The 27,995-nt window shown below is 42.9% G+C and overlaps 1 protein-coding gene across 2 annotated transcripts in view; it reads right to left on the bottom strand.

The window, feature by feature from the left end:
- The window catches only part of ZAP70 (zeta chain of T cell receptor associated protein kinase 70), a 210,186-nt gene extending 182,616 nt beyond the window's left edge, over window positions 1–27,570 (bottom strand). The window contains exon 1 of one of the 2 annotated variants that reach the window (XM_077273511.1): window positions 27,340–27,570. In XM_077273511.1, coding sequence (XP_077129626.1) covers window positions 27,340–27,427 — 88 coding nt within the window. In that variant the 5' untranslated portion in view covers window positions 27,428–27,570. Of the gene's footprint in view, window positions 1–12,527; window positions 12,621–27,339 lie in introns of those variants that run through there. The other variant, XM_077273518.1, reaches the window with a different exon arrangement.
- Between the last annotated feature and the right edge of the window lie 425 nt (window positions 27,571–27,995).

The following is a 27,995-nucleotide window of genomic DNA, read 5'->3' as shown; positions in this document are numbered from 1 at the left end:
TTCACAAGGGTAACTGAAGAAATTGGACCACAAAAGTTGTAGTCCAATTTGTCCTGAGTACGCCAATACCCCATATGTGGGGCGGAACCACTGTTTGGGCGCATGGCAGGGCTCAGAAGGGAAGGAGCGCCATAAGACTTTTTCAAGCTAAAATTAGCTGGAATTGAGATTGGACGCCATGTCGCGTTTGGTGAGCCCCTGATGTGCCTAAACAGTGGAAACCCCCCACAAGTGACCCCATTTTGGAAACTAGACCCCCTAAGGAACTTATCTAGATGTGTGGTGAGCACTTTTATCCCCCAAGTGCTTCACAGAAGTTTATACCGCCCGTACGTGAAAATAAAAAAACGTATTTTTTCCACAAACATGATGGTTTAGTCCCCAATTTTTAATTTTCACAAGGGTAACTGAAGAAATTGGACCACAAAAGTTGTAGTCCAATTTGTCCTGAGTACGCCAATACCCCATATGTGGGGCGGAACCACTGTTTGGGCGCATGGCAGGGCTCAGAAGGGAAGGAGCGCCATAAGACTTTTTCAAGCTAAAATTAGCTGGAATTGAGATTGGACGCCATGTCGCGTTTGGTGAGCCCCTGATGTGCCTAAACAGTGGAAACCCCCCACAAGTGACCCCATTTTGGAAACTAGACCCCCTAAGGAACTTATCTAGATGTGTGGTGAGCACTTTTATCCCCCAAGTGCTTCACAGAAGTTTATACCGCCCGTACGTGAAAATAAAAAAACGTATTTTTTCCACAAACATGATGGTTTAGTCCCCAATTTTTAATTTTCACAAGGGTAACTGAAGAAATTGGACCACAAAAGTTGTAGTCCAATTTGTCCTGAGTATGCCAATACCCCATATGTGGGGCGGAACCACTGTTCGGGCGCATGGCAGGGCTCAGAAGGGAAGGAGCGCCATAAGACTTTCTCAAGCTAAAATTAGCTGGAATTGAGATTGGACGCCATGTTGCGTTTGGTGAGCCCCTGATGTGCCTAAACAGTGGAAACCCCCCACAAGTGACCCCATTTTGGAAACTAGACCCCCTAAGGAACTTATCTAGATGTGTGGTGAGCACTTTTATCCCCCAAGTGCTTCACAGAAGTTTATACCGCCCGTACGTGAAAATAAAAAAACGTATTTTTTCCACAAACATGATGGTTTAGTCCCCAATTTTTTATTTTCACAAGGGTAACTGAAGAAATTGGACGAAAAAAGTTGTAGTCCAATTTGTCCTGAGTACGCCAATACCCCATATGTGGGGGGGAACCACTGTTTAGGCGCATGGCAGGGCTCAGAAGGGAAGGAGCGCCATAAGACTTTCTCAAGCTAAAATTAGCTGGAATTGAGATTGGACGCCATGTCGCGTTTGGTGAGCCCCTGATGTGCCTAAACAGTGGAAACCCCCCACTAGTGACCCCATTTTGGAAACTAGATCCCCTAAGGAACTTATATAGATGTGTGGTGAGCACTTTTATCCCCCAAGTGCTTCACAGAAGTTTATACCGCCCGTGCGGGAAAATAAAAAATCCTATTTTTTGCCCACAAAAATGATCTTTTAGTCCCCAATTTTTTAATTTCCCAAGGGTAACAGGAGAAATTGGACCACAAAAGTTGTTGTCCAATTTGCCCTGAGTACGCTGGTACCCCACATGTGGGAGAAAACTACTGTTTGGGCACACGTCAGGGCTCGGAAGGGAAGTAGTGACGTTTTGGAACGCAGGCTTTGATGGAATCTTCTGCAGCCGTCACGTTCCATTTGACGAGCCCCTGATGTGCCTAAAAAGTGGAAATCCCCCACAAGTGACCCCAATTTGGAAACTAGACCTCCTAAGGAACTTGTCTAGATGTGTGGTGAGAACTTTGAACCCCCAAGTGTTTCACTAAAGTTTATACCGCCCGTGCGGGAAAATAAAAAATCCTATTTTTTGCCCACAAAAATGATCTTTTAGTCCCCAATTTTTTAATTTCCCAAGGGTAACAGGAGAAATTGGACCACAAAAGTTGTTGTCCAATTTGCCCTGAGTACGCTGGTACCCCACATGTGGGAGAAAACTACTGTTTGGGCACACGTCAGGGCTCGGAAGGGAAGTAGTGACGTTTTGGAACGCAGGCTTTGATGGAATCTTCTGCAGCCGTCACGTTCCATTTGACGAGCCCCTGATGTGCCTAAAAAGTGGAAATCCCCCACAAGTGACCCCAATTTGGAAACTAGACCTCCTAAGGAACTTGTCTAGATGTGTGGTGAGAACTTTGAACCCCCAAGTGTTTCACTAAAGTTTATACCGCCCGTGCGGGAAAATAAAAAATCCTATTTTTTGCCCACAAAAATGATCTTTTAGTCCCCAATTTTTTAATTTCCCAAGGGTAACAGGAGAAATTGGACCACAAAAGTTGTTGTCCAATTTGCTCTGAGTACGCTGGTACCCCACATGTGGGAAAAAACTGTTTGGACACACGTTGGGGCTCGAAAGGGAAGTACTGACGTTTTTGAATGCAGACTTTGATGGAATCGTCTGCGGGCGTCATGTTCCGTTTGCAGAGCCCCTGATGTGCCTAAACAGGAAAAAAACCCACAAGTGACAACATTTTGGAAAGTAGACCCCCAGAGAACTTACCTAGATGTGCCAACTTTGGAATTATTCTATTTCCTGTAAAGTAAATTAGTAGTGCATGGAGGTGTGGTACAATTTAAAGCAATCCTTCATACACAGGCCAGGTTTGTCGGGGCAGGTGTCGCATTGATAGATGGTGTCACTTCGAATTCCTCTTTTGTAGCACACTCGGCACCTTTTTTGCGGCTTACCTTTTTTTTCAGTTGGCGGGACCACCCCAGGAAAATGCTGGCCTGGTACGACACGTGCACCTTCAGTTCCAGAAGTACTGGAGCCCGCTCCTTCCCTCGTGCCAAACATCAGGGCCTTAACCACTACCTCCTGGAAATGAAGGTACGACGTATCGGTGTTGCGTGCACATCGTGACAGCAGGAAAGCGTTGAGCATTGCCATTTGTACGATGTGCACGGACAGCTTTTTGTACCACACCCTGGCCTTTCTCAAAGCACTGTATGGTTGGAGGAGTTGATCGGAGAGATCAACGCCCCCCATGTTTTTGTTGTACCCCAGTACACAGTCCGGTTTGCAGACCTGTGCAGAGGTACCCCGTACAGTGCTGAGGGCGCTGCCATCACCGTGTATGGTGGTCAACAGAAGGACATCCCTTTTGTCCTTGTACTTGACAACCAGCAGGTGGTCGCTACATTGGGCTTTGCTCTCGCCTTTTCTGAGAATCTGCCCAAGTAGCGTCTTCGGGAGGCCTCTCTGATTTTTGCGGACAGTACCGCAGAGAGATTTGTAGAGTGGGATGCTGGAATAAAAGTTATCGGTATAGAGGTGATAACCTTTATCCAGCAGTGGGTGCACCAAATCCCACACAATTTTCCCACTCACTCCCAGGATAGAAGGACACTCAGGCGGTTCAATCCTGCTGTCCTTCCCTTCGTAGACTCTAAAGCTGTGGGTGTACCCTGAGGTACTCTCACACAGCTTGTAGAGTTTGATTCCGTACCTGGCCCTCTTGCTGGGCAGGTATTGACGGAATCTAAGCCGCCCCTTAAAATGAATTAAGGACTCATCCACGCAGATGTCCCTTTGAGGCACGTACACTTCTGCAAACTTTTTGTTGAAGTGTTCGATGACCGGCCGAACTTTGAACAGACGGTCAAAGTTGGGGTCATCACGTGCGGGACACCGTGCATTATCGTCGTAATGCAGGAACTTATGGATGGCCTCAAAGCGCGTCCGGGTCATGACCATTCGGAATACTGGAGTGTTATATAAAATATCCACACTCCAATATTGCCGAAGTTCAGGCTTCTTCAGGATCCCCATGTGGAGGACCAGGCCCCAAAACTGCATCATTTCAACTGCGTCTACAGGAGACCAGTTAGAATATGATGAACCCGAGTTTTGTTCCAAAAATTGCCGAGCATACAGATTAGTTTGCTCCACCATGAGGTTGACGAAAGCCTCAGAGAAAAAGACTTTGAAAAAGTCTAGTTCTGTGAGGCCGGTGGTGTCAAACTTGATTCCTGATTCTGCCACAAAATCAGGAATCAGTGGCTCGTAATTTTCAGGTGGCGAGGTCCATATGGGGTCCGCAGTGGGGTGCGCTGGTTCGTCTTCAGCAATGGTGGGCGCTTCATCTTCATCTTCATCAACGATGGGCCTAGCCTCATCTTCTGTCCTGCGGCGTCTGCGTGGCGGTTCCGCAGGGCCGGAGGAGGAAGATGAGGAGTGGGAAGAGGATGAGGAAGAATCAGAAAAATAAAGAAAAGTGGGATCCTCTCCCTCGCTATCAGTGTCGGAGGCAAGGAAAGAATATGCCTCCTCCGCTGAATAGCGCTGTTGGGACGAACGAGATGAGCGGGACATTTTTTTTGTAAGTGTGGTGCTTGGGTGCACTTTATTGGTAACTGTGTAAGTGTGGGGGGATAGTGTTTGGTGCAAACTACTCTGAAAAGAAAAAGCTAAAGGAAAAAAAAAATACCTGTGAAAGAAAAGTATAAAACAGCAGGCCCTAGCTCTGATAAGTGAACCGCGTCACTTATCAAAGTTTGGCGGCTGCTGGGTGTGTGAACGGGGATGTGAAAAAAAAAAAACGCAGGCATGAGAGCTCTGATAAATGAACCGCGTCACTTATCAAAGTTCAGTGGCTGCTGGGTGTGTGAACGGGGATGTGAAAAAAAAAAACGCAGGCACGAGAGCTCTGATAAATGAACCACGTCACTTATCAAAGTTCAGCGGCTGCTGGGTGCGTGCACAGGGATGTGAGAAAAAAAGAAAAAAAAGCACGGGTTAGACGCGGCGGGGTGAGCGCACGGAGATGTGGGGGAAAAAAAAAAGGAAAGCACGGGTTAGATGCGGCGGGGTGAGCGCACGGAGATGTGGGGAAAAAAAAAAAAAAAGAAAAAGGAAAGCACGGGTTAGACGCGGCGGGGTGAGCGCCCGGAGATGTGATGAAAAAAAAAGAAAAGGAAGGCAAGGGTCAGATGCGGAGGCTGGGTGAGCGCACGGAAAGAAAACGGCAGGCACGAGAGCTTTGATAAGTGAACCGCGTCACTTATCAAAGTTCGGCGGCTGCTGGGTGTGCACACAGGTGTGGTGAAAAAAAAAAAGGAAAACGGCAGGCACAAGCTCTGATAAGTGAACTGCATCACTTATCAAAGTTTGGCGGCTGCGGGATGGGTGTACGGAATTGGGCAAAGGGGGCTGCTGAAAAAAAAGCGAGCACGAGTGTTGATCAGTGAACTGCGTCACCAATCAACGCTCGGTGGCTGCTAAAAGTGCGCACGGCGGCGACGCAAAGAGGGACGGAGGGGGTAAAAAAGAGGGGGGAAGGGGGGGAAGGGGGGAGGGGGGATGGGTGGATGGAGGGGGGGATGGGGGGGTGGATGGAGGGGGGGATGGGGGGGTGGATGGAGGGGGGGATGGATGGAGGGGGGGATGGGGGGGTGAAGTGAGACCGGGTAGGGGCTGTTAGCACTTACCTTTTGTAGTCTCTCTTCTTTCTTTGGTTTTCTTTCTTCTTTCTTTCGCTTTTTTTGTATCGCAGGGGATTGTGGTGTTACAGGCTTCTGTAGCACCACAAGGCCCAGCAAGACAGGATCTGGCTGTGTGACCGCTCAGCAGGAGTCCCTCAGCTAGAGTGAGGACCCCTGCAGAGCGGTCACACAGGTCACCTGCAGGTGACAGACAGGTCACAGAGCGGTCACACCGCTGCTGTGAGCTGTCATTGGTGGGATCGAATGATAACATCGATCCCACCAATCCCTGCAGGGCTTGGTGACCATGGCAACTGCCTTGGATCTCTCCTATCCTAGGCAGGTCACTGCCAGGTCACCAGCAGGGCACACAGCGGTCACAACGTGACCGCCGCTGTGCCCTGTGATTGGCGCGATCGTCGATCGCATCGATCGCGCCAATCAGCACCTGCAGGCCCTGCTGGGCCTGCACTAATCACTGGCCTGTGATCGGTGCCATTGCAGCACCGATCCAGGCCGCTACACCGGGGGACAGCAGGGAGCAGGGCGTACGGTACAGAAGGGCACAGCGGCGGTATTACCGCCGCTGTGCCCTGTGATTGGCGCGATCGTCGATCGCATTGATCACGCCAATCAGCTCCTGCAGGCCCTGCTGGGCCTGCACTAGGCTCTGGCCTACGATCGGTGCTATTGCAGCACCGATCCAGGCCAGTACAGCAGGGCACAGCGGCGGTAATACCGCCGCTGTGCCTTGCGATTGGCGCGATCGATACGATCGGCGATCGCGCCAATCCGGGGGGGTTGTGCCGGTGCCTGGCGTTGCCAGGCACCGGCCCTAGGATCGAGTACATCGGTACTCGATCCTAGCCTGCGACCTCATTGTTTCAGCCGCTCCGATTGGCTGAAACAATGAGGAACGCTGTGATTGGCTGTTCAGAATTGAATAGCCAATCACAGCGATCCAGAGGCCTGGGGGGAGGAGCCAGGCCCGGGGATGTCGGCGCCATCTTCATCCAGGTAAGATGGCACCGGCAATTTAATGCGATCACCGCGACTTAAGTCGCGATGTCGCATTAAACAGTATGACGTACTATACCGTCGGTGGGAATTAAGGCCCACCTCGACGGTATAGTACGTCAGATGGGATTAAGGGGTTAAGCAACCATGTTGTTTTAGATTCATTTTTATTTTCCTCTTCAAAATGATTTCAGTTTGTTTATCAACAGATTTGTACAGATTATGGGTGACATTAAGGATGGAAAAAGATATGACATTTTTCTTGGTGCAATGTTTTTACATGACTTTTTATATCCACGGTTTGTCTAAACAGAAAGATTTGACATTATATGAAATCTGGTTGTCATTACTTCTTGAAATATTCAAAAAACTTATTGTAAACTGATTATGTAAATTGACTGTTTTTCTTGAACAGAGAATAGTTCAGAAAGTTCTGAAGCTTCACGTTTTCTGTCCAAAAGTACTAAAAATGGAACATACTTTTACAAGATTTTTTGATAGCTGAAAGGGTTAGGTCTCTGTTCAACCCGCTAATTATATAGTCCTGAAGAAATGCAAACAGGAAAAAGTAAACCCAATAACACTATTATCTTTCATACTAGCTGAAATCTCTTGGAAATATTTTAACGTATTCAACAGACCAAATGAATAAAATTATGTTAATATAGTACATATATTTTGCATATACTGTATTTCTCATATGCTTTCCCGCTTGATCATAGAGTGTAAAAACACAATTGTATCCTGAGCAGTGCCTATTGTGCACAAGTTCTATTGATTCAAACAGGATCCATGTATGAGGGACTGTATGGGAATTGTAAGATGGACTCAACAACTGTATGGCCACTCTCTGCGACTCCCTGCATGACATGCATGATTAGACACTGCTCATCCAGTTTTTTTAGATGTAGCCTTAGATTTTAGACTGTTCCTAGATGTATAGCATATATGCAGTATATATATACTGTATGTATATATATATATATATATATATATATATATATATATATATATATATATATATGCATATATGCGTGTGTGTGTATTTTGCATTGCAATGCACCCTGGACGTGCTCACCAGGCTGAGGGAGTGAATGAAAATGTGCAAGATCTAGTATCTGTAGCAGGAACTACATGCAAGCTAGAGACAGCAAATTTTGTCAGAAACAACATTTTCCAATAAATTGGGACAGAACAGATATTTTTGAAAAATTGTCTAAGCTGATCATCCAATCAAACAAGTCAGGTCCTGCTCCATGCAGTGACCTCTAGTGACCTGCTTTTGGTCACTGACCTCTTTATCTACAGTAGACTTTTTACATTTACGCATTATGAGTAATCCAATATGATCAGTCTTCCTGTCTATAAAAAACAGTGATAACAAAGATTACATAATGACCTTAGTATGGACTGTCACCGCTACTAAATAAATCTTACTGGCAAAGGTGGACAATATTTAGTGCTATATGCTATGCATATTGTCTGAGTAGTCTATATGTATCGATTATACCCCTCAGAGCTGAGCTGTCTGTGCAATGATTGACAACTTAGTTTTGACAAATTAGAATTGTTAGTTTTTTTGAGAACAAAATTACTGCAATTTAAGAGATGAGAGAAATTATAAACCCTCTTTAACCCCTTTCCGACATGTGGCATAATAATATGCACATGTTAGATTCCCTGTATTTGATGTGGGCTCCGGCGCTGAGCCAGCACCTTTCCGGGCACATGACAGCTGATCTACACAGCTGACATGTGGCCGCAACATCCAAAGGGTGGAATCTCGATCCACCCGCGGCTGTTAACTAGTTAAATGCCGCTGTCAAGCTCTGACAGTGGCATTTAACTTGCGCTTACAGGAAGCACGTCACTGGCTCCGACCATTGGTGAACCGGTCACATTTTCACAGGTCACCGGCATGCCAACTGCAGCAGACCTCTGTGGTTGTCATTGCCAGATTGCTATAAGCCTCGTGGTCGGCACTCATAACAAGTGAGCATGTCTGCTACACACAGGTGATCTGATCATCGCCTGTGTGTAGCAGAGGCGATCAAAGTACTGCAGCTTCTAGTCTCCCATGGAGTCTATTGAAATATGCAAAAAGTGAAAAATAAATATTTTAAAAAATATTAAAAATTTAAAAAGTATAAAACTTCAAATCACCCCTCTTTCGCCCCATTCAAAATAATAATAAAAAAAATCAAATATACACAAATTTGGTATCACGCGTTCAGAATCGCCCAATCTATCAATTAACCCGATCGGCGTAACAAGAAATACAATTCAAAACGTTTGAATTATGTTTTTCTGGTTACCGCTACATTACAATAAAATGCAATAACAGGAGATCAAAACATTGTATCTACACCAAAATTGTATCAATAAAAACTTCAGCTCAGCATGTAAAAAATAAGCCTTCACCCAACCCGAGATCATGGAAAATGGAGAAACTACAGGCCTCGGAAAATGGCACCATTTTTTTAAACAAATTTTGGATTTTTTTTTACCACTTAAATTAAAAAGAACCTATACATGTTTGGTGTGAACTTGTAATGACCTGGAAAATCATAATGGCAGGTCAGTTTTAGCATTTAGTGAACATGGTAAAAAAAAAACCTGTGGAATTGTATTCTTTTTGCAATTTCATCACACTTGGAATTTTTTCCCGTTTTTCAGTTCACGATATGTTAAAACTAATGGTGTCGAGCAAAAGTATAACTTGTCCCACAAAAAACAAGTCCTCACATGGCCATATTGACCCAAAAATAAAAATAAATTGTGGCACTGGGAAAAAGGGGAGCAAAAAACAGAAGCTTAAAAACAGAAAATGGGATTAGGGATTTAGGGTGCAGACAGACGGACGTAGTTCTTGTGCGAGCATCGCATCACACTGTTCGGACTGGCCTGGGACTTCTGCCCAGAGCATTACAGCATGATGTATTCTATGCAGCTGCCACGCTCAGTTCAGGAGAGCTGAAGGTCAGTCCGAGGATTGAGATGCAATCGTTGCACAAGAAATGCGGCTGTTTGTCTGCCCTCTAAAGCAAGAAATTCCATGGCAGAAATCAATAATATGTCACCTTGCAATAAAGAACAGAGAATAACTGTTAACAGTGGAACTTGTGTAGGAAAGTACATTATGTGTCAAGAACAATCAATACTCATTTCTGCATCATACTTAGAATTAACTGTACCTATAATTGAATTTTCCATTCTCATGTCGGCAGATAACATTGTGCTATGTATATTAGATTTGATCAGGAAATACATTAATTTATGAAAATTTATGAAAATGATTAGTCTACTATCACAAGCACAGTATCACATACCAGACTTGTGAACTACACATGTGACTTGGAAAGAGTGGGGGGGGAGACTAGAGCAGTTTAGTTTTTAGTAAAGTAGGTCATGCTGCCTTATCAACATCTTCCGCGTTATAAATGTTTCTTTGTCTCGCTTACGTTATCCTTAGCGATGGCAAATATTCATTATTTGTTCTACAGAATTCGCAAAGCATCTAAAAGTCAAAACGAATGTGAAAATTGTACCATGTTCCAAAATTAAGCTTAATATATGTAAAGTTTATGCATACCTAGGTTGTATAAATATATTGTCTGCTGTTTTTTTATGCTAGGTTTATAGATTATTTTATAGTACTTAATCAATATCATTTATTATTATTATTATTATTACTACATATTAGATTATGGAATTCACACATTGTAAAGACAAATATGTTACCAATATTGTGTCAACTAATGTTAAATGAGTTAAGAAACAAATAGTACATTTTAGAGTCATATCTAAGTAATACATATATAGATAGATAGTACACATAAAATTATGTGTGTGCATACTAACATAAACACACACATATGTACTGTATACATTTCTGTGTGTCTAGATATATGCGTATATATATATATATATATATATATATATATATATATATATGTATATATATATATATATATATATATATAACAGTGGGAAAAGTAAGTATTTTAAATGATTTTGAAGGTTTTCCCCCTTACAAAGAGAGAGGTCTGTAATTGTTATGGTGGATACACTTCAACTGTGAGAGGCAGAATCTTAAAAAAGATCCAGAAAATCACATTGTATGATTTGTACATAATTAATTTGCATTTTATTGCATGAAATAATAAAATATAATAAAAACAGAACTTAATATTTGGTACAGAAACCATTGCTTGCAATTAGAGAGGTCAGAGGTTTCCTGTAGTTCTTGATCAAGTTTGGACACACTGCAGCAGGGATCCATACAGCTCTTTTCCAGATCTGTCAGGCTTCGGGGCTGTTGCTGGGCAACATTGAGTTTCAGCTCCCTTTAAAGATTTTCTATTGGGTTCAGGTCTGGAGACTGGCTAGGCCACCCCAGGACCTTGAAATGCTTCCTATGGAGCCACTCGTTAGTTGCCCTGGCTGTGTGTTTTGGGTCATTGTCATGCTGGGTAGGTGGTTGTTAGCCAAAATATCTTGATGCATGACACTATCAATCCTTACTTCAATATTGTACAGTCATCTGTTCCGTTTGCAGAAAATCATCACCAAAAGGATGATGTTTTCCCATCATACTTCACGGTTGGGACGATGTTCTTGGGATTGTACCCATTTTTCTTCTTCCTCCTAACATGACAAGTGGGGTTGATACCCAATAGTTCTATTTTGGTCTCATCTGACCACATGACCTCCCATGCTTCCTCTGGATGATTCAGATGGTCATTGGAGAACTTAAAATGGGCCTGGATATGTGCTGGTGTGACCAGTGGGAGCTTGCGTGCCCTGCAAGATTTTAATCCATGACAGCATAGTGTCTTACTAATGGTAATGTTTGAGACTGTGGTCCCAGCTCTCTTCAGGTCATTGACCAGGTCTTCCCATGTAGTTCAGGGCTGATTCCTGTCCTGTCTCAGAATCATCCTTACCCCTCAAGCTGAGATTTTGCATGACCCCCAGACCAAGGAAGATTGACAGCCATCTTGTGTTTCTTCCATTTTCTAATAATTGTGCCAACAGTTGTTGCCTTCTCATCAAGCTGATTGCCTATTGTCCTGCAGCCCATCCCAGCCTTGTGCAGGTCTACAATTTTTTCCCTGGTGTTTTTAGCCAGCTCTTCGGTCTTGGCCATGGTGAAGAGATTGGAGTGTGATTGAGTGTGTGGACAGGTGTCTTTTAAACAGGTAATGAGTTCAAACAGGTGCAATTAATACAGGTAATGAGTGCAGAGTAGGAGGGCTTCTTAAAGAAAAACTAACAGGTCTTATGAGAGCAGAATTCTTGCTAGTTGGTAGGTGATCAAAAAGTTATTTCATGCAATAAAATGCAATTTAATTATTTAAGGATCATACAATGTGATTTTCTAATTTTTATTTTTAGATTCTGTCTCTCACAGTGTACCTACTTTAAAAATTACAGACCTCTCCATTCTTTGTAGGTGGGAAAACTTTCAAAATCTAAATAATTAAAATATAAAAAAAACACATTTTTTTATGAGGAAAGAAGAAATGTTTTATGGCACAGAATATAAAAAACTGGTGAATTCATGTACTTAATAAAAGCTATGCACAATTTCAGGAGTAGGGTAGCTATTTTCTCAGACTACTGAAAAATGTGACATATAGCTTCAAGGACAAAAATACTGCTGGCTCAGATGCATTTGGTTTTCTTACCATAATCTTATATGAGTATCTAGAGGCTCTTCTAGTACTGACTAGTAAACCAGTGCTGGTCAATTTGTCCCTTTGACCTGATTATTTTAACCTCACTCTGTTTCTATCATTAGCTCTTCAAACCTTTCAATTTTTACTGTTAAACTTTCTCTAGTTTCTTGACTCTCGGTGATTATGGCCAATCTTTTAGCCAAATACAAAGGTGTTCACAATATATTGCTCCTAAATGATGCTATTGCTATTTTTTCTGTAACTATAGTTAGAAATATAATTATTACCTGAATCCTGTGACAAACTCTTCAACATGTGGGCTTGTGCAGGCATTTAATGAAGAGTCTTCTCACTACTGATTTTAGGTGCCTATACCCTCATTTCAAAGAAGGGGAAGAGAAGGAGGAGCAACACAAACATCAGAACGCAGACAGCAAAATATACTCTTGATGGCTTTGTAAGATACAGTAATGCTCACACCTGCAGAATTCACCCTTTACTCAGACTTGTTAAAGTTCTGTAGAAATCGAAAACTTGCTCAGAAATTCTATTTTATGAGTTTAGTAACAGATGACATTGTGGAATGGCAAACATATAACCTTAAAAAATAATATTTTTTTGTGGTATTTACCTAAGAAAGAATTATATCGGATGTGCAAACCCACGTTATACACTTTACACACTGGTCTAGGAAATTCATCCTTTAAGCTGCAGTTACAGCTGAATGTTACAGTTCTGAACAAACCACCTACTTGTGAAAAAGGTTAAATTTATTTGATCAGTAAGATACAATTATTTAAAATGTTAACGTACTTTATTAATTAAATATAGACTATTAAGTAAATAAATTACATATACACTATTAATTGAATATTGTTATGAAATGTGGAAGATACTATTTTGGCAAGTAAAGAATGGCCGGAGTATGGGCAGATATAATTTTTTGTATGGAAAGTAGGCCTGGATGTTTACTTATCAAACTATGCAGGCCTGCCCACCTGGGGATTGGGAAATCCCCTGGTGGGCCCCCTGTACTTAGTGGGCCTTTGAGCCAGGGATTAGCAATTGCAGTCACACTCACTGCGACTGTGACTTCCCTGTGGTGTAGAGGACCCGGCTGGCACCATCGCTAGTTTCATCTGGATGCGCGTCCCTCAGAAACTAAAAGCCCATTTAGATGAGCTGATAACCAGGTACGGGTGTCATTAGAACGCTTGTTCAACAATTATTGGCTTGTGCAAAGATGCCAGCAATCACCAAATGAATTAACAAAATCCTTCTTCATCAGGTGATTACATCATTAAAATTATCACATTGTCCTGTGTAAATAGGGAATGTCCCACCGATAACAATGATATTTTATACCCACAGAAGAATTTTAGTCGGCCTGTCTAAACAAGCCATTACATGACAGATGATGGGCTTATCGACAGGTGGAAATACACCTTTAGGTGTGCAACAGATTTTTTCAAACGCTTATCTGTGTTTATATTATTGCTATATAAATATTATCTAAGACTTCAGCAGCATAAAATAAAGAGATGACTCTGCTCAATAAGTCCTAGTCTAAACAGTAAAGCTAATCAGCTACAATAAAAGCAGGAAATATTTTTTTTCTGTCTGCTCCATTGGTATGTGAAAATCGGTGCAGTTTATGACCTTTTTAATGTGGATAATAGCAAAAACTAAGTAAAAAAGTTTAGTTCATCCTTGTCAACTCACACGGAAATAGAACGGAAACTGCACTTTGCGGTTTATGTAGAGGTGAAAAAAAAAATGGACAGGTACTGGGAAAGAGATTAAAAAAAAATGTCTGTGCATTACGTTCTACAGAAAAGAGATGTCACATTGATGGAAGAAGTGGTGATGACGGTCTGGACAAGATGGAGAGGAAAAGGGAAAATTAACAAAATTGATCAGAGGAGGCATCAGTTGTGCATCACTGGATTTAGCTGTACTGTATACAAACTTAAGGGCTAAAAAGCGCTGGTGTAAAACTAGTAGCCAGCACTATATGCTCTCTGTAATATTAGCACAGTGTTTTTTCTTTATTATCAGTATGGTAATAACACGTGGTTATTTTCTGGCAGTATTATTTATATCTTTTTTCATATTTATCAATATTATTATTTTTTCATTATTAAAGCGCTGCGGAATATGTTGGCGCCATATAAATAAAAATTATTATTATTATATTATTATTTTTGTTCTTTTTTAGTAAATGTAGGTGGTATTCATTCATTACGTGTTGACAGTCATCGCTGCGTGTTTGCTGTGATGCTGCAAAGGACTGTAGGTAACATCTACTTCATCATCGGTACACAAAGACTTATCACTGTGTTATCTGTGGATTTACATAGAACTATAAGTGGGGCTGGTCGATAAAATCTTGCTTTTTTACTTTTAGATGGCTTTCAGCTTTTATCTTGAAATTCTTTTTTTTGTTGGTAAACTTACTCCTGATTAGTATTTTTTTCTCCATTTCAAACTTAACTACTCCTCACTTGGCTCTTTTGTGGCAACTATTTTCGGGTTCCCTGTCCCTCGGACCATAAGTGGTAATATGTTGTCACATGATACTGTGACAACTCACGTGGTCATTCACACTGCCAATAGAAAGAATTTGAAGCAGTCACAAAATAAATACAGTGATAAAAGTAATGCCAAAATCCATCAATCAGATCAGTACTAGTGATGAGCGAGTATACTCGTTGCTCGGGTTTTCCCGAGCATGCTCGGGTGATCTCGGAGTATTTAGTTTTCGTTGCCTCAGCTGCATGATTTATGGCTGCTGGACAGCCTGAATACATGTGGGGGTTGCCAGGTTGCTAGGGAATCCTCATATGCATTCAGCCTGTCCAGCAGCCGTAAATTATGCAGCTGCGGCAAGGAAAACTAAATCTCTGAGCACTAAGAAATGCTTGGAGAACACCCGAGCGTGCTCAGGAAAACCCGAGCAACGAGTACACTCGCTCATCACTAATCAGTACACATCCTACATATAATAATAAAAAATAAAAAAATAGTGGGACATCAGCATACGAATAATCCACTTTATTCAGGCAGGTGAACTGCACTGTTTTGGCTTACACAGAAGCGTATAGTAGACATTGTATACTGATATTCTCCTACATTTTAATGATGTTTTAGGGTTGACGTGACTTTGCATAAAGCCAGGATACTAAGCCTAGCAGGGGTCTAGGAAAATGGTGCCATGTAGATGCCAAGATAGGTGAGTATACTGGTGATATTTTTATTTTGCTTGTTTGGCTGAAAAATGCAAAACATATACACAAAATCTACATGATTTGTTGTGAATTTGTTATGCCTATTTACCTCTGCAAACAAATCCAGTATGTGTGAACATATCCCATGACATTTCCACCCCCTATTATTTCTATTAACTTGTAGATTGGTCAGACTGGGGAAGGGTGGAGGAGATGACAAGCAGGAGTCTGAAAGAACTTTTTTGTCGTTTTATAGAGGAAGACAGCACAGAAAAAAGTTACAAGCTGGATCCAGAAGCGGAAATAAAGGTTAATCTCCCAACATTGCAAAAGGTAAAAGGGGACCTGACCTGACTACATTTTGGAGGAGTTATAGGAGCACAATTTAACACTGAAGGATGGATGAGGTGGAGGAAGAGGGACCGAGAGAGGGATTACTAGAGAGATTATTTTATCCTGAAAGTGAAGGTCAGGGGAGGCATTATGGTTGGGCAGAATATTCCTCAGGAATATATTGTTCAAACTTTATTGGGCTCTGTTCACATGTCTGGTAATTATTCCCAATTTTGGATCATAAAAACTAAAAACATCACAGTACAGGACCCTTCATTTGAATGGAAACAGAAGTGTCATTAAATGTCTTTCTTTCCTTTCAGCTGCTATTCTTTAATAGCTAGAACAAAAGATGTGCACACCAATCAGAGGAGTAGCTAGGTATTCAGCTGAGGGGGCGAAACGTGAGTAGGCCCCTAACCAGATAACCATGTTAACACTTAGGGTACCGTCACACAGTGCCATTTTCATCGCTACGACGGCACGATTCGTGACGTTCTAGCGATATCGTTACGATATCGTTGTGTCTGACACGCTACTGCAATCAGACACCCCGCTGAGAATCGTACGTCGTAGCAGATCGTTTGGAACTTTCTTTCGTCGCTTGATCACCCGCTGACATCGCTGGATCGTTGTGTGTGACAGCGATCCAGCGATGTGTTCGCTTGTAACCAGGGTAAACATCGGGTAACTAAGCGCAGGGCCGCGCTTAGTAACCCGATGTTTACCCTGGTTACCAGCGTAAACGTAAAAAAAACAAACAGTACATACTCACATTCCGGTGTCTGTCCTCCGGTGTCTCAGCTTCTCTGCACTGTGAGCGCCTGCCGGCCGGAAAGCTAGCACAGCGGTGACGTCACCGCTCTGCTTTCCGGCTCTGGTGCTTACACAGTGCAGAGAAGCAGAACGCCGGGGGACAGACACCGGAATGTAAGTATGTACTGTTTGGTTTTTTTACATTTACGCTGGTAACCAGGGTAAACATCGGGTTACTAAGCGCGGCCCTGCGCTTAGTAACCCGATGTTTACCCTGGTTACCCGGGGACTTCGGCATCGCTCCAGCGCCGTGATTGCAAAGTGTGACCGCAGTCTACGACGCTGGAGCGATAATCATACGACGCTGCGACGTCACGGATCGTGCCGTCGTAGCGATGAAGATGGCACTGTGTGACGGTACCCTTATAGTGGTGCACCCTAAATGTGGGTATAAGGGAACCTCATCAGATGACCGAGCTGTTACTGAAAATAAATCTCTATACAAAGACAACAAATATTGCCATCATATGGTGATCATATAGTGGTAGATACCAGTCCTACAGGACATATAAGAGATTACAGTATAGTAATGTATTGGATTCTAGGTGACATTTTTTCTGATGGAGTTGTTCACTTTTCCCGTCTTTTCCATCTGGCCCAGAGCAACATCAAAACTTCTCCAGCCACAAATTATCTGCAGAGTTTAGACCAAAGTCATATTTCACTTCTTACATTCCCAGCACCATCCCCAACCTGCACAAACTCTTCATCCTACTGAAACCCCAATATTGAGCCCGTGCTGCCATATGTGTCCTTATTGCTGCAACAGCTGTGTGGCAAAAAAACAGTGTCATAATAATGCCCACCACTGTACCCTTTAGAAAGTATAATGCATCTCTTCTGTCTTCAACATGGTAAAATTGCCCTCTTAAAAAATATTAATGCTTTGTGCACGTGCCCTACAAAACAGTGCCCACATTTTGCCCCTATAAAGTAATAATGTCCCCTTTGTGCTCTTTTGACAGTCACAATACTAGAAGTTCACTTTTTAACATTTAATAATGTTCCTGGAGTCCCCCTCCCCTTAACAGCTCCTCTATACACAGTCTGATGTTCCCACAACTCCCCTGTGCACAGTATGATGGGCCCACAGCTCCCCCATACACAGTGTGATGGGCCCACAGCTCCCCCATACACAGTGTGATGGTCCCACAGCTCCCCAATACACAGTGTGATGGTCCCACAGCTCCCCAATACATAGTGTGATGGTCCCACAGCTCTCCCATACACAGAAGGATGGGCCTACAGCTACTTTATACCCAGTATAATGGAACCATAGCTCCCCTATACACAATATGATGTCTCAACAGCTCCCTTAACCCCTTCATGACCGTGGGATTTTCCGTTTTTTCCGTATTCGTTTTTCACTCCCCTCCTTCCCAGAGCCATAACTTTTTTATTTTTCCGTCAATTTGGCCATGTGAGGGCTTATTTTTTGCAGGACAAGTTGTACTTTTGAACGACATCATTGGTTTTACCATGTCGTGTACTAGAAAAGGGGAAAACAATTCCAAGTGCGGTGAAATTGCAAAAAAAGTGCAATCCCACACTAGTTTTTTGCTTGGCTTTTTTGCTAGGTTCACTAAATGCTAAAACTGACCTGCCATTATGATTTTCCAGGTCATTACGAGTTCATAGACACCTAACATGACTAGGTTATTTTTTACCTAAGTGGTGAAAAAAAATTCCAAACTTTGCTAAAAAAAAAAAAAAAAAATTGTGCCATTTTCCGATACTCGTAGCGTCTCCATTTTTCATGATCTGGGGTCGGTTGAGGGCTTATTTTTTGCGTGCCGAGCTGGCGTTTTTAATGATACCATTTTGGTGCAGATACGTATTTTTGATCGCCCATTATTGCATTTTAATGCAATGTCACGGCGACCAAAAAAACGTAATTCTGGCATTTCGGATTTTTTTCTCATTACGCCGTTTAGCGATCAGGTTAATGCTTTTATTTATTGATCGATCGGGTGATTCTGAACGCGGCGATACCAAATATGTGTAGGTTTGATTTTTTTTTTTTATTGATTTATTTTGATTGGGGCGAAAGGGGGGTGATTTAAACTTTTATGTTTTTTTTTTATTTTTTTCACATTTTTTTTACTTTTTTTTTTTACTTTTGCCATGCTTCAATAGCCTCCATGGGAGGCTAGAAGCAGGCACAATTCGATCGCCTCTGCTACATAACAGCGATCATCAGATCGCTGCTATGCAGCAGAAAATCAGGTGTGCTGTGAGCGCCGACCACAGGGTGGCGCTCACAGCTACCGGCGATCAGTAACCATAGAGGTCTCAAGGACCTCTATGGTTACAATACTGAAGCATCGCCGACCCCCGATCATGTGACGGGGGTCGGCGATAACGTCATTTCCGGCCGCCCGGCCGGATGCGGTAGTTAAATGCCGCTGTCTGCATTTGACAGCGGCATTTAACTAGTTAATAGCGGCGGGTGAATCGCGATTTCACCCGCCGCTATTGCGGGCACATGTCAGCTGTTCAAAACAGCTGACATGTCCCGGCTTTGATGCGGGCTCACCGCGGAGCCCTGCATCAAAGCAGGGGACCTGACGTCGGACGTACTATCCCGTCCGACGTCAGGAAGGGGTTAAACACAGTATGATGTTCCAAAAACTCCCTTATACACAGTATGATGGGCTCACAGCTCCCCCATACACAATATGTTGGGCCCACAGCTTCCTTATACACAGTACAATGAGTCCACAGCTCCCATATGATGCAACCAAAGCTCCCCTATACATAGTATGATGTCCCTACAGTTCCACTATACCCAATATGATGGGCCCACAGCTTATCTATATATGATAAGATGGGCCCATAGCTACTCTATACACAGTGTGATGGTCCCACAGCTCTCCCATACACAGAAGGATGGGCCTACAGCTACTTTATTCACAGTATAATGGCACCATAGCTCCCCTATACACAATATGATGTCTAGACAGCTCCCTTAAACACAGTATGATGTTCCCCAAACTCCCTTATACACAGTATGATGGGCTCACAGCTCCTCCATACACAATATGTTGGGCTCACAGCTTCCTTATACACAGTACAATTAGTCCACAGCTCCCATATATGCAATATGATGCAACCAAAGCTCCCCTATACATAGTATGATGTCCCTACAGTTCCACTATACCTAATATGATGGGCCCACAGCTCATCTATACAAGATAAGATGGGCCCATAGCTACTCTATACACAGTATAATGCCCCCACAGCTCTCCTATTAACAGTACGATGTGTCCACATACTTTCTATACACAGTATGATGGGCCCACAGCTCTCCTACACACAATATGATGGGCCCACAGCTCCAATATGCACAATAAAATGCCCCCATAGCTCCCTTAACTGTATCATGTCCCCACAGCTTTATTATACACAGTATGATGCCCTCCCAAAACTGTATGATGCCTTCACTGTGGTCCCCATACTGTATAATGGGCCCCACAGTAACCCTCACACTTCATGATGGCTCCACAGTAGCCCACACACTGTATAATGGCCCCTTAGTAGCCCCAAACTGTATAATGGTCCCCTTAGTACCCCCCACTCTGTATAATGGACCTATTAGCAGCCACCGCACTGTTTCAAGGCCCCCTTAGTAATCCCTACTCTATATGAGGACCCCCTTACAAGTTCTCACACTGTATGAAGGCCTCCTTAGTAGCCCCACTCTGTATGAAGGTCTCTTTAGTAGCCCCCACACTGTATGATGGACCATGGGGCAACCACAGGATGTCAGAGTCCTGGCACGATTACATCAACACGTTGCCCCTCCCAGGATCTGCAGTTCTGCAGACTGAAGGTCTAAAACGACCTGTGGCCTACAGAATGTAGAGAAATAGAGCAGAAAAACATTTCTCTGCATACAACAGCAGGGGATCTGTTAGGCTACGTTCACACGTTCAGTTTTTTCATCAGTTTTTTTTCCTGTCCTGTTTTGAAAAACCGCAGCTAAAATTCAGCGCTGATTTTAGCTGCGGATTTTGATCCTTTTTCTTCTGCGGATTCCACTGCGGGTTTCCAAATGCAGTTTCCTATTGGTGCTGCTGGAAACCCGCAGCGGAATCCAGAGAAAGAATTGACATGGTACTTCTTTTTTCCGCAGGCAAATCCGCGCGGATTTTCCTGGGGAAAAAAGGATCGTCGGCACAGCGGATTTTGTTTTCCATTGGGTTACATTGTACTGTAACCAACATGGAAAACGGATGCGGATCCGCAGCTGAAATTCCGCTCCGGATCCGCACCAAAAAACGCACCGTGTGAACATAGCCTTAGCAGGTTTTTGCTATGTAATCTGAGGATAGCATGAGGTAGAGGCTGAGACACAGATTTCAAGGATGTGTAATTAAGGGTATGTGCACACGTTCAGGTTTTTTCGCGTTTTTTTCGAGAACGCTATAAAAACTCATTAAAACGCATACATTATGCATCCTATCATTTAGAATGCATTCTGCATGTTTTGTGCACATGGTGTGTTTTTTTCCGCGAAAAAAACGCATGCGGATTTCTGGCAGAAATGTCCGGTTTTTGTCAGGAAAATTTCTGCTAGAAATCCTGACGTGTGCACATAGCCTTATTAGACTGTGTGCTGTTGTTTTATTACAATGAACATTTTATCACCAGATTATAACTGCCTAGACTACGGCTCTGAGTCCGGATCTGTCCACGCCCTGACCTCTGATAAACAGGTTACTGTCAATAGACAATGTTCACAGCAAGCTGTGGTATGGGTGGTGTCAGCTTTCTCAGCTCTGCTGCTTACATCTAAAAACTCTGATTTTGCTGCACCCAGTAAATAAAGTGATACATGCTGGAATCAGGGTCTCTTTTCCAACATTATACTGTTTTCTGATGAGGGTACAAGAACCTTATGACAGATTCCCTTTAACCCCTTTCTGATGTTGGAATCCCTCCCTTTGATGTAGTACGCCCATGTCAGAATCCTTCCCTTTGATGTGGGCTCCGGCGCTATGCCCACATCTTTCCCGGCACATGTTAGTTGTTTTGAACAATCTCTGACAGCGGCATTTAACTCTCGCTTCCGGCAAGCGCGCCAGAAATCCCGCCCACCGGTGACCCGGTCAAGTAATCGTGGGTCAACGATGGGTTGGCAAGACAATTAGAGGTCTCCAGCAGACCTCTATAGTTGTCATAGCCAGATTGCTAAGAGCATCGCCAGTGGTTGGCGCTCATAGCAACAGAACATTTCTGCTACATAGAAGAGATCTGATCATCGCCTGTATGTAGTAGAGCCGATCGGACAACTGCAGCTTCTAGTCTCCCATGGAGACTATTGAAGCATGTAAGAAGTAAAAAAAAGTTTTTAAAAATATAAAAAATATATAAATGTTCAAATCACACCCCTTTCAAAATAAAACAATACAAAAAATCAAATATACACATATTTGGTATCACCGCGTTCAGAATCGCCCGATCTTTCAATATAAGAAAAAAATTAACCCGATTGGCATAACAAGAAAAAAATTCAAAATGCCAGAATTACGTTGGTTTGGTCACTGTTACATTGCAATAAAATGCAATAACAGGCACTCAAAAGATCGTATCTACACCAAAATGGTATCAATAAAAACATCAGCTCGATGCGCAAAAATAAGCCCTCACACAGCCCCAAATCACGAAAAATGGAGAATCTATGGGTCTCAAAAAATGGCACTTTTTCTTACCAAAGTTTGGATTTTTTTTCACCACTTAAATAAAAAAGAACCTAAAATTGTTTGATGTCTATCAACTCATAATCACATAGCAAATTAAGCAGCACACTGTAGCACCATAGCATGCAAATATGAAATCTGAAAATTGAATTGTATTACTGCACTAGAAATATGAAAAATTGAGAAAGCTTAGCATATAGATTGGCCAATTCATGTGTACCTGAAAGCCACGTTAAGGCGTTTCTCATTTCCAGGACCTAACTTAATGCCAATCCTCTCTTAGAATAAAGTCTTCATCTGTATGCGAACTTAATATGAATTCTCTCTTAGACTGAAATCTATATCTCTGTGGAGGGGTAGGGTCCTGCTGGGATTAAAAACACCTGAGGCTAAAAGGCGGAGTGCTCAGTCAGAAGGCTAATGAATACAAATTTCAAAAAAACTATTTTGAAATTTTGAAATTTGTATCATCCATGGGCGTAACTACCACGGTTGCAGCAGTCGCCAATGCAAACGGGCCCTGAGGGGTCAGAGGCCTGGCAGGTCAGAGGCACGCCAGCACCAGCAAAAAGTAAAAATCTGTTGCCATGCAGGAGATTCCTCCCGCACAGCAACAGACAGATCTGCCCTCCACCTGACCTGCCGGGTGCACACATCAGCTCAGCAGCCAACACCCGAACTGTTAGAAATCAAGAACTGAAGGACCTGTGGTGACGCCATCATTATCACCATTTATGAGCTCTGCCTCCTGGTCACATGACAATGACATCACAACAGGTCCTTCAGCTCTCAGCAGCAGCTCCGTCCTGCCATTCCGGTGAGATGTGGAGTCAGATGGGGCTGAATGTGGAGTCAGATGGGCAGAATGTGGAGGCAGATTGGGCAGAATGTGGAGTCATGTGGGGCAGAATATGGAGTCAAATGGGGTAGAATATGGAGTCAGATGCGGCAGAATGTGGAGACAGATGGGGCAGAATATGGAGTCAGATGGGGCTGAATGTGGAGACAGATGGGGCAGAATGTGGAGACAGATGGGGCAGAATGTGGAGACAGATGGGGCAGAATGTGGAGTCAGATTGGGCAGAATGTGGAGACAGATTGGGCAGAATGTGGAGTCAGATTGGGCAGAATGTGGAGACAGATTGGGCAGAATGTGGAGTCAGGTTGGGCAGAATGTGGAGTCAGGTTGGGCAGAATGTGGAGTCAGATTGGGCATAATGGCAGGCCAGTTTTACCATTTAGTGAACATGGTAAAAAAAAAGAAAATAGTGTGGTCTTTTAGTAACGCACATGCAGACGGGCTACCCAGTGCTGCAAAATGCATGCTGTGTGAACAGAGGCCACAGTTTACAGAGCCATGTGCGTTAGTAATAGGCTGTTAGCCAGACGCTCTGCATTGCCTGTGTGAATAACGCCACATACAGACTATTATCTTTTATCTTTTTGTGCACTATAATACCAAGCAGCCAACACTAGATTGAAAGTGGTTGTTTCATTGGTATTGTTGCACCTGTGTTTCTACCATCATTAATCGGGTCCGCTGCACCCTGCCAGTGCATTTGTTTTGGAGGCCTGAGCAGGTAATCATCTCTGCTTTTTTCTCTCTGTGACTTTTTAAAAAAAATTTTTTGAGGATCTTTAAGTCCTCTTTTTGTGTTGGAGAGCTTTGTTTAATGTTTAGCGCTAGGACTGGCAAAGGTAAGGACCCTTGATGTGGGTTGCCAGCTTATGTATTGTGGCCCCAATATTAACCAATACCTTACATACATTGATATTTTTTTGCACTTTATCTTACAGGGTGCGGTTGGACCAAGATGGCTCTGTAAACTGTGGCCTCTGTTCACACAGCATGCATTTTGTAGCACTGGGCGGCCCGCCTGTGTGTGCGCTACTAATAGGCTCTTAGCCAGATGCTCTGCATTGCCTGTGTGAAGAACGCCACATACAGACTATTATCGCTTATCTTTTGTGCAATAAAATACCAAGCAGCCAACACTGTATTGAAAGTGGTTGTTTCATCGGTATTGCTGCATCTGTGTTTCTGACATCAGTAATCGTGTCCACTGCACCCTGCCAGTGCATTTGTTTTGGAGGCCTGAGCAGGTGGTCATCTCTGCTTTTTTTCTCTGTGACTTTTTTCAAAATTTATGGTTGGTAGAGGGTTAAGTGAGGCAGCATTTGTGCAACCCGTTTCTCATTACTCTCCCTTAGGCCATGATCAGACCCATACTGTATATATAGTTCAGGCGGCCCTAGGCACAAATGAATGTGTCCTCATAAAAGGACAATAAACAATATCCAGATACAATTTCCACAGTTCAAAATGTAATTAAGAAATAGCAGTTAACTGGAACATTGGAGGTCAAGATAAGGTATGGAAAACTAAGCAAAATTTCAGTGAGAACTTCTTGTAGGATTGCTAAAGAGGCAAATAAGAACCCCCACTTAACTGCAAAAGACCTCCAGAAAAATTTTGCAGACTCTGGAGTTGTAGTGCATTGTTCTTCTGTTCAGAGACACCTGCACAAATATGTCCTTCATGGAAGAGTCATCAGAAACGTCTCCTGTGTCCTCACCATAAAATTGAGCTTCATAAGTATGCAAAAGAACATCTAAAAAAGCATGATGCATTTTGGAAAGTCTTTTGTAACCAATGAGGTTAAAAGGTTAAAAGAGACCTATTTGACCACAATGATAAAAGGTCTGTGGAGAAAAAAATGGCACAGAATTTCAGGAAAAGAACATCTTGCGAACCATTAAGCATGGGGATGGATCAATCATGCTTCAGGGTTGGGTTGCATCCAATGGCACAAAGAACATTTCAAGGATAGAGGGAAGAAAGAACTCAATGACATTTCAACAAATTATTGATGCAAACATAACACCATCTGTAAAAAAGGAGAAGGTGAAAAGAGGATGATTCTACAAATGGATAATGATCCTAAACACAAGTCAAAATCCACAATAGATGAACTCAAAAGGTGGAAGCTGAAGGTTTTATAATTACCCTCAGAGTCCCCTGTTCTGAACATCATTGAAAATCTGTGGTAGACCTCAAAATAGCAGTGTGTGCAAGGAATCTCACAGAACTGGTAGAATTGTCCAAGGAAGAATTGATGAAAATCCCTCAAACAAGAATTGAAATACTCTTTGCTGCAGCATTAGTGCGCATGCGCCGGCGCACTATGTCCCGGAACACAGCAAAATACTTCCGGGACATAGTGCGCTGGCGCATGCGCACTAATGCCTTTCGGCTTTGCCCGCAGTTGGGCAAAGCATACTGCGTGTGCGCAAGGCAAGATTGCCTTGCGCAGGCGTGTACTACTGAGGACAGAGAATGAACTTCAATCCAATATTGCGGCCAGCATACAGCCAGCGGGTAAGGAAAGGGTGAATCAAACACCCGAAAACCCCGCCCATATGACCGAAAACCGGTCCCGCCAAATTCAGGTGACAGGTTCCCTTTAACATTAGCCCTTTTAGAGATTATTTCATTTTTAACTTGCGTAAATGTTCACAATAACAGTAATTTTGACCAGGGGTGCCCAAACTTTTACATCCCACTGTATATATTACCAAGATACAGAGATTGAATTATACAATCAGATATAGTAACATCATTCTACTGTGGCTAAATAATACTGTCATACAATGACTAAATGCAGCCAGAATATAGAGACTGAATAATACCACCATATGGAGACTAAATGATACTGCCATAAAATGACTAAAAATGATAACCATACAAAGAATTAATAATACAGCCATACAGTGACTCAATAAACTTTCTATTAGACCCATACTAAGTTGTGTGCAAGACTATTGCAGAAGCTAAGCACTTCTCTGTAGTGTTTTTTTAGCAATTGGTTAGGGTCTTAGGACCCAGTCCCACACCGATCCCAAGCAAGTTTAAGGCTATATTCCCACGTTGCATTTTTGATGAGTCTTTATTCTGCAGGCAAAACCTCCACTTTTCACAGTAAAGAAACAACATAAAAAAGCAGGTTTTGCTGAGTGTTTGCCACACTTTTGGCTGCGTTTTTGCTGCGATTTTTACTGCTTTTTTATCAGGGTACATGTATCTCTTGTGCATGCTGATAAAGTTTAGTGCATAAAAAATAATCTGATTCTACTTTATCAGCTTTTGGCACAAAAAATGCAGCTAGACCTGATACCTCCATTTTTTGCAGAGTTTTTTGCACTCAATGGGTGAAAAGCGCTGCATAAGCGCTGAAAGAACAGACATGCTGCATTTTGCAAAAATTCAGCTCTTTGACAAAACAGTCAGGAAAAAAAACAAGGTGTGTGCTTTGCTGGTACTGTGAAACGCAGCTAAAAATTTGTATAAAAAAACATAAAAAAGTTGCAAAAATGCAACATGTGAACATAGTCTATAGGACTACTGTCATTTGAAAACAAAAATTAAATGACAGTTCCATTTTAAGGATTTCTCTTCAGGACTGGCCTCAGCTTCTCCTGCCGCTTCACATGTGCTGGATGCAAGCAGTGACTTCATGACTATTTATGAGACCAGCACTGCCCCCATCATTATTCACAGGTAGTGCTGTGAGGGGGTGGTCGAGGAGTTCCACGCCTCTCTGGAACTATTTAATTGTATTTTATCGTAAAATATGTTATTTATCTTGGCCATTAGATGGCACTGCTGTGCTACAATGCTTCAGAATTTGACTGTATATCCTGTTAGTTCTTAGAAGGGTTATTCTAATAGGCCAATCCTTAGGTGGGCATTAGATTTTAGACTGGATGTTTTCTTTGGAGAAATTGGGAGCCATCTTAGTCAGTGAGTGAATTTCAGAGGAGACAAGGAAGAGACGTGTGTGTGTCTGTGTCTGTGTGTCTGTGTGTGGAACGCCCGCCAGGGCCTGGGGTACTCAGTACCGGGTGCAGTACTTAAAGGGATGTGTCACGCCGGCGGTGACCTGGTCCGTGGCCCTGGGCATCCATGTTAAAGGGAAATTCTTTAAAGGGATTTGTAAAATAATAAAAGTTTGTGACGCCACCTGTGGTGATGTTATAGCAGCTGGGATGGTATGGTATGGCTTCCCCCACAACCCCGGTCTTCGGGCTACCATTATATGCGCTCAGCATTGAGGAAGTTCAGTTGCAACTTCTCTCTTCTGCTCTTCACTTCGCCTTTGCTCCTTCCTCCTTTCAGTCTCTTTACATGTTCCTCTGCTCTCTTTATCCTTCCCAGGAGCTGCATAATCACTCGTCTGCATGGCCTCAGCTTTCCTTCCTCACTCTCCTTTCACCAACTGACTAACTCTCCCCAACTGCCTAGCAACTGCCTAGCAACTGACTCCTCCTCCTGACCAGAGAGAGCATCTCCCCTGAAGTCGAGTGTAGAGCTCCCCCATCTGGCCTGGAGTCAGAATGGTGTTGTATGTGCTGAATACCTGTTAAAGGGATCCTTCCTCGCTTCCAAGCATGACATCACTCTCCCCATGAGGAAAGCAATGCCGCTGTAACAACCGGTTACCTGGGGTGTTACACCCCCCATTAAATCCAGTACTCCTGGACTGGGATAACAAAAAGAAAATAAATGGTTACAGACATATGCAAAAATTATAGAATATGCATTACAATAGGTTATGTAAACTTTTCTTCCCTTTATGGGAGGCTCTTTTCTTAAACGTTACATAACACAAGTGCAAAC

Source organism: Ranitomeya variabilis, chromosome 1, assembly GCF_051348905.1.
Source record: "Ranitomeya variabilis isolate aRanVar5 chromosome 1, aRanVar5.hap1, whole genome shotgun sequence".
NCBI classification, from domain to species: domain Eukaryota; kingdom Metazoa; phylum Chordata; class Amphibia; order Anura; family Dendrobatidae; genus Ranitomeya; species Ranitomeya variabilis.
The sequence above is the reverse complement of the archived record's forward strand: the minus strand, read 5'-3'. Positions and strand labels throughout refer to the sequence as shown.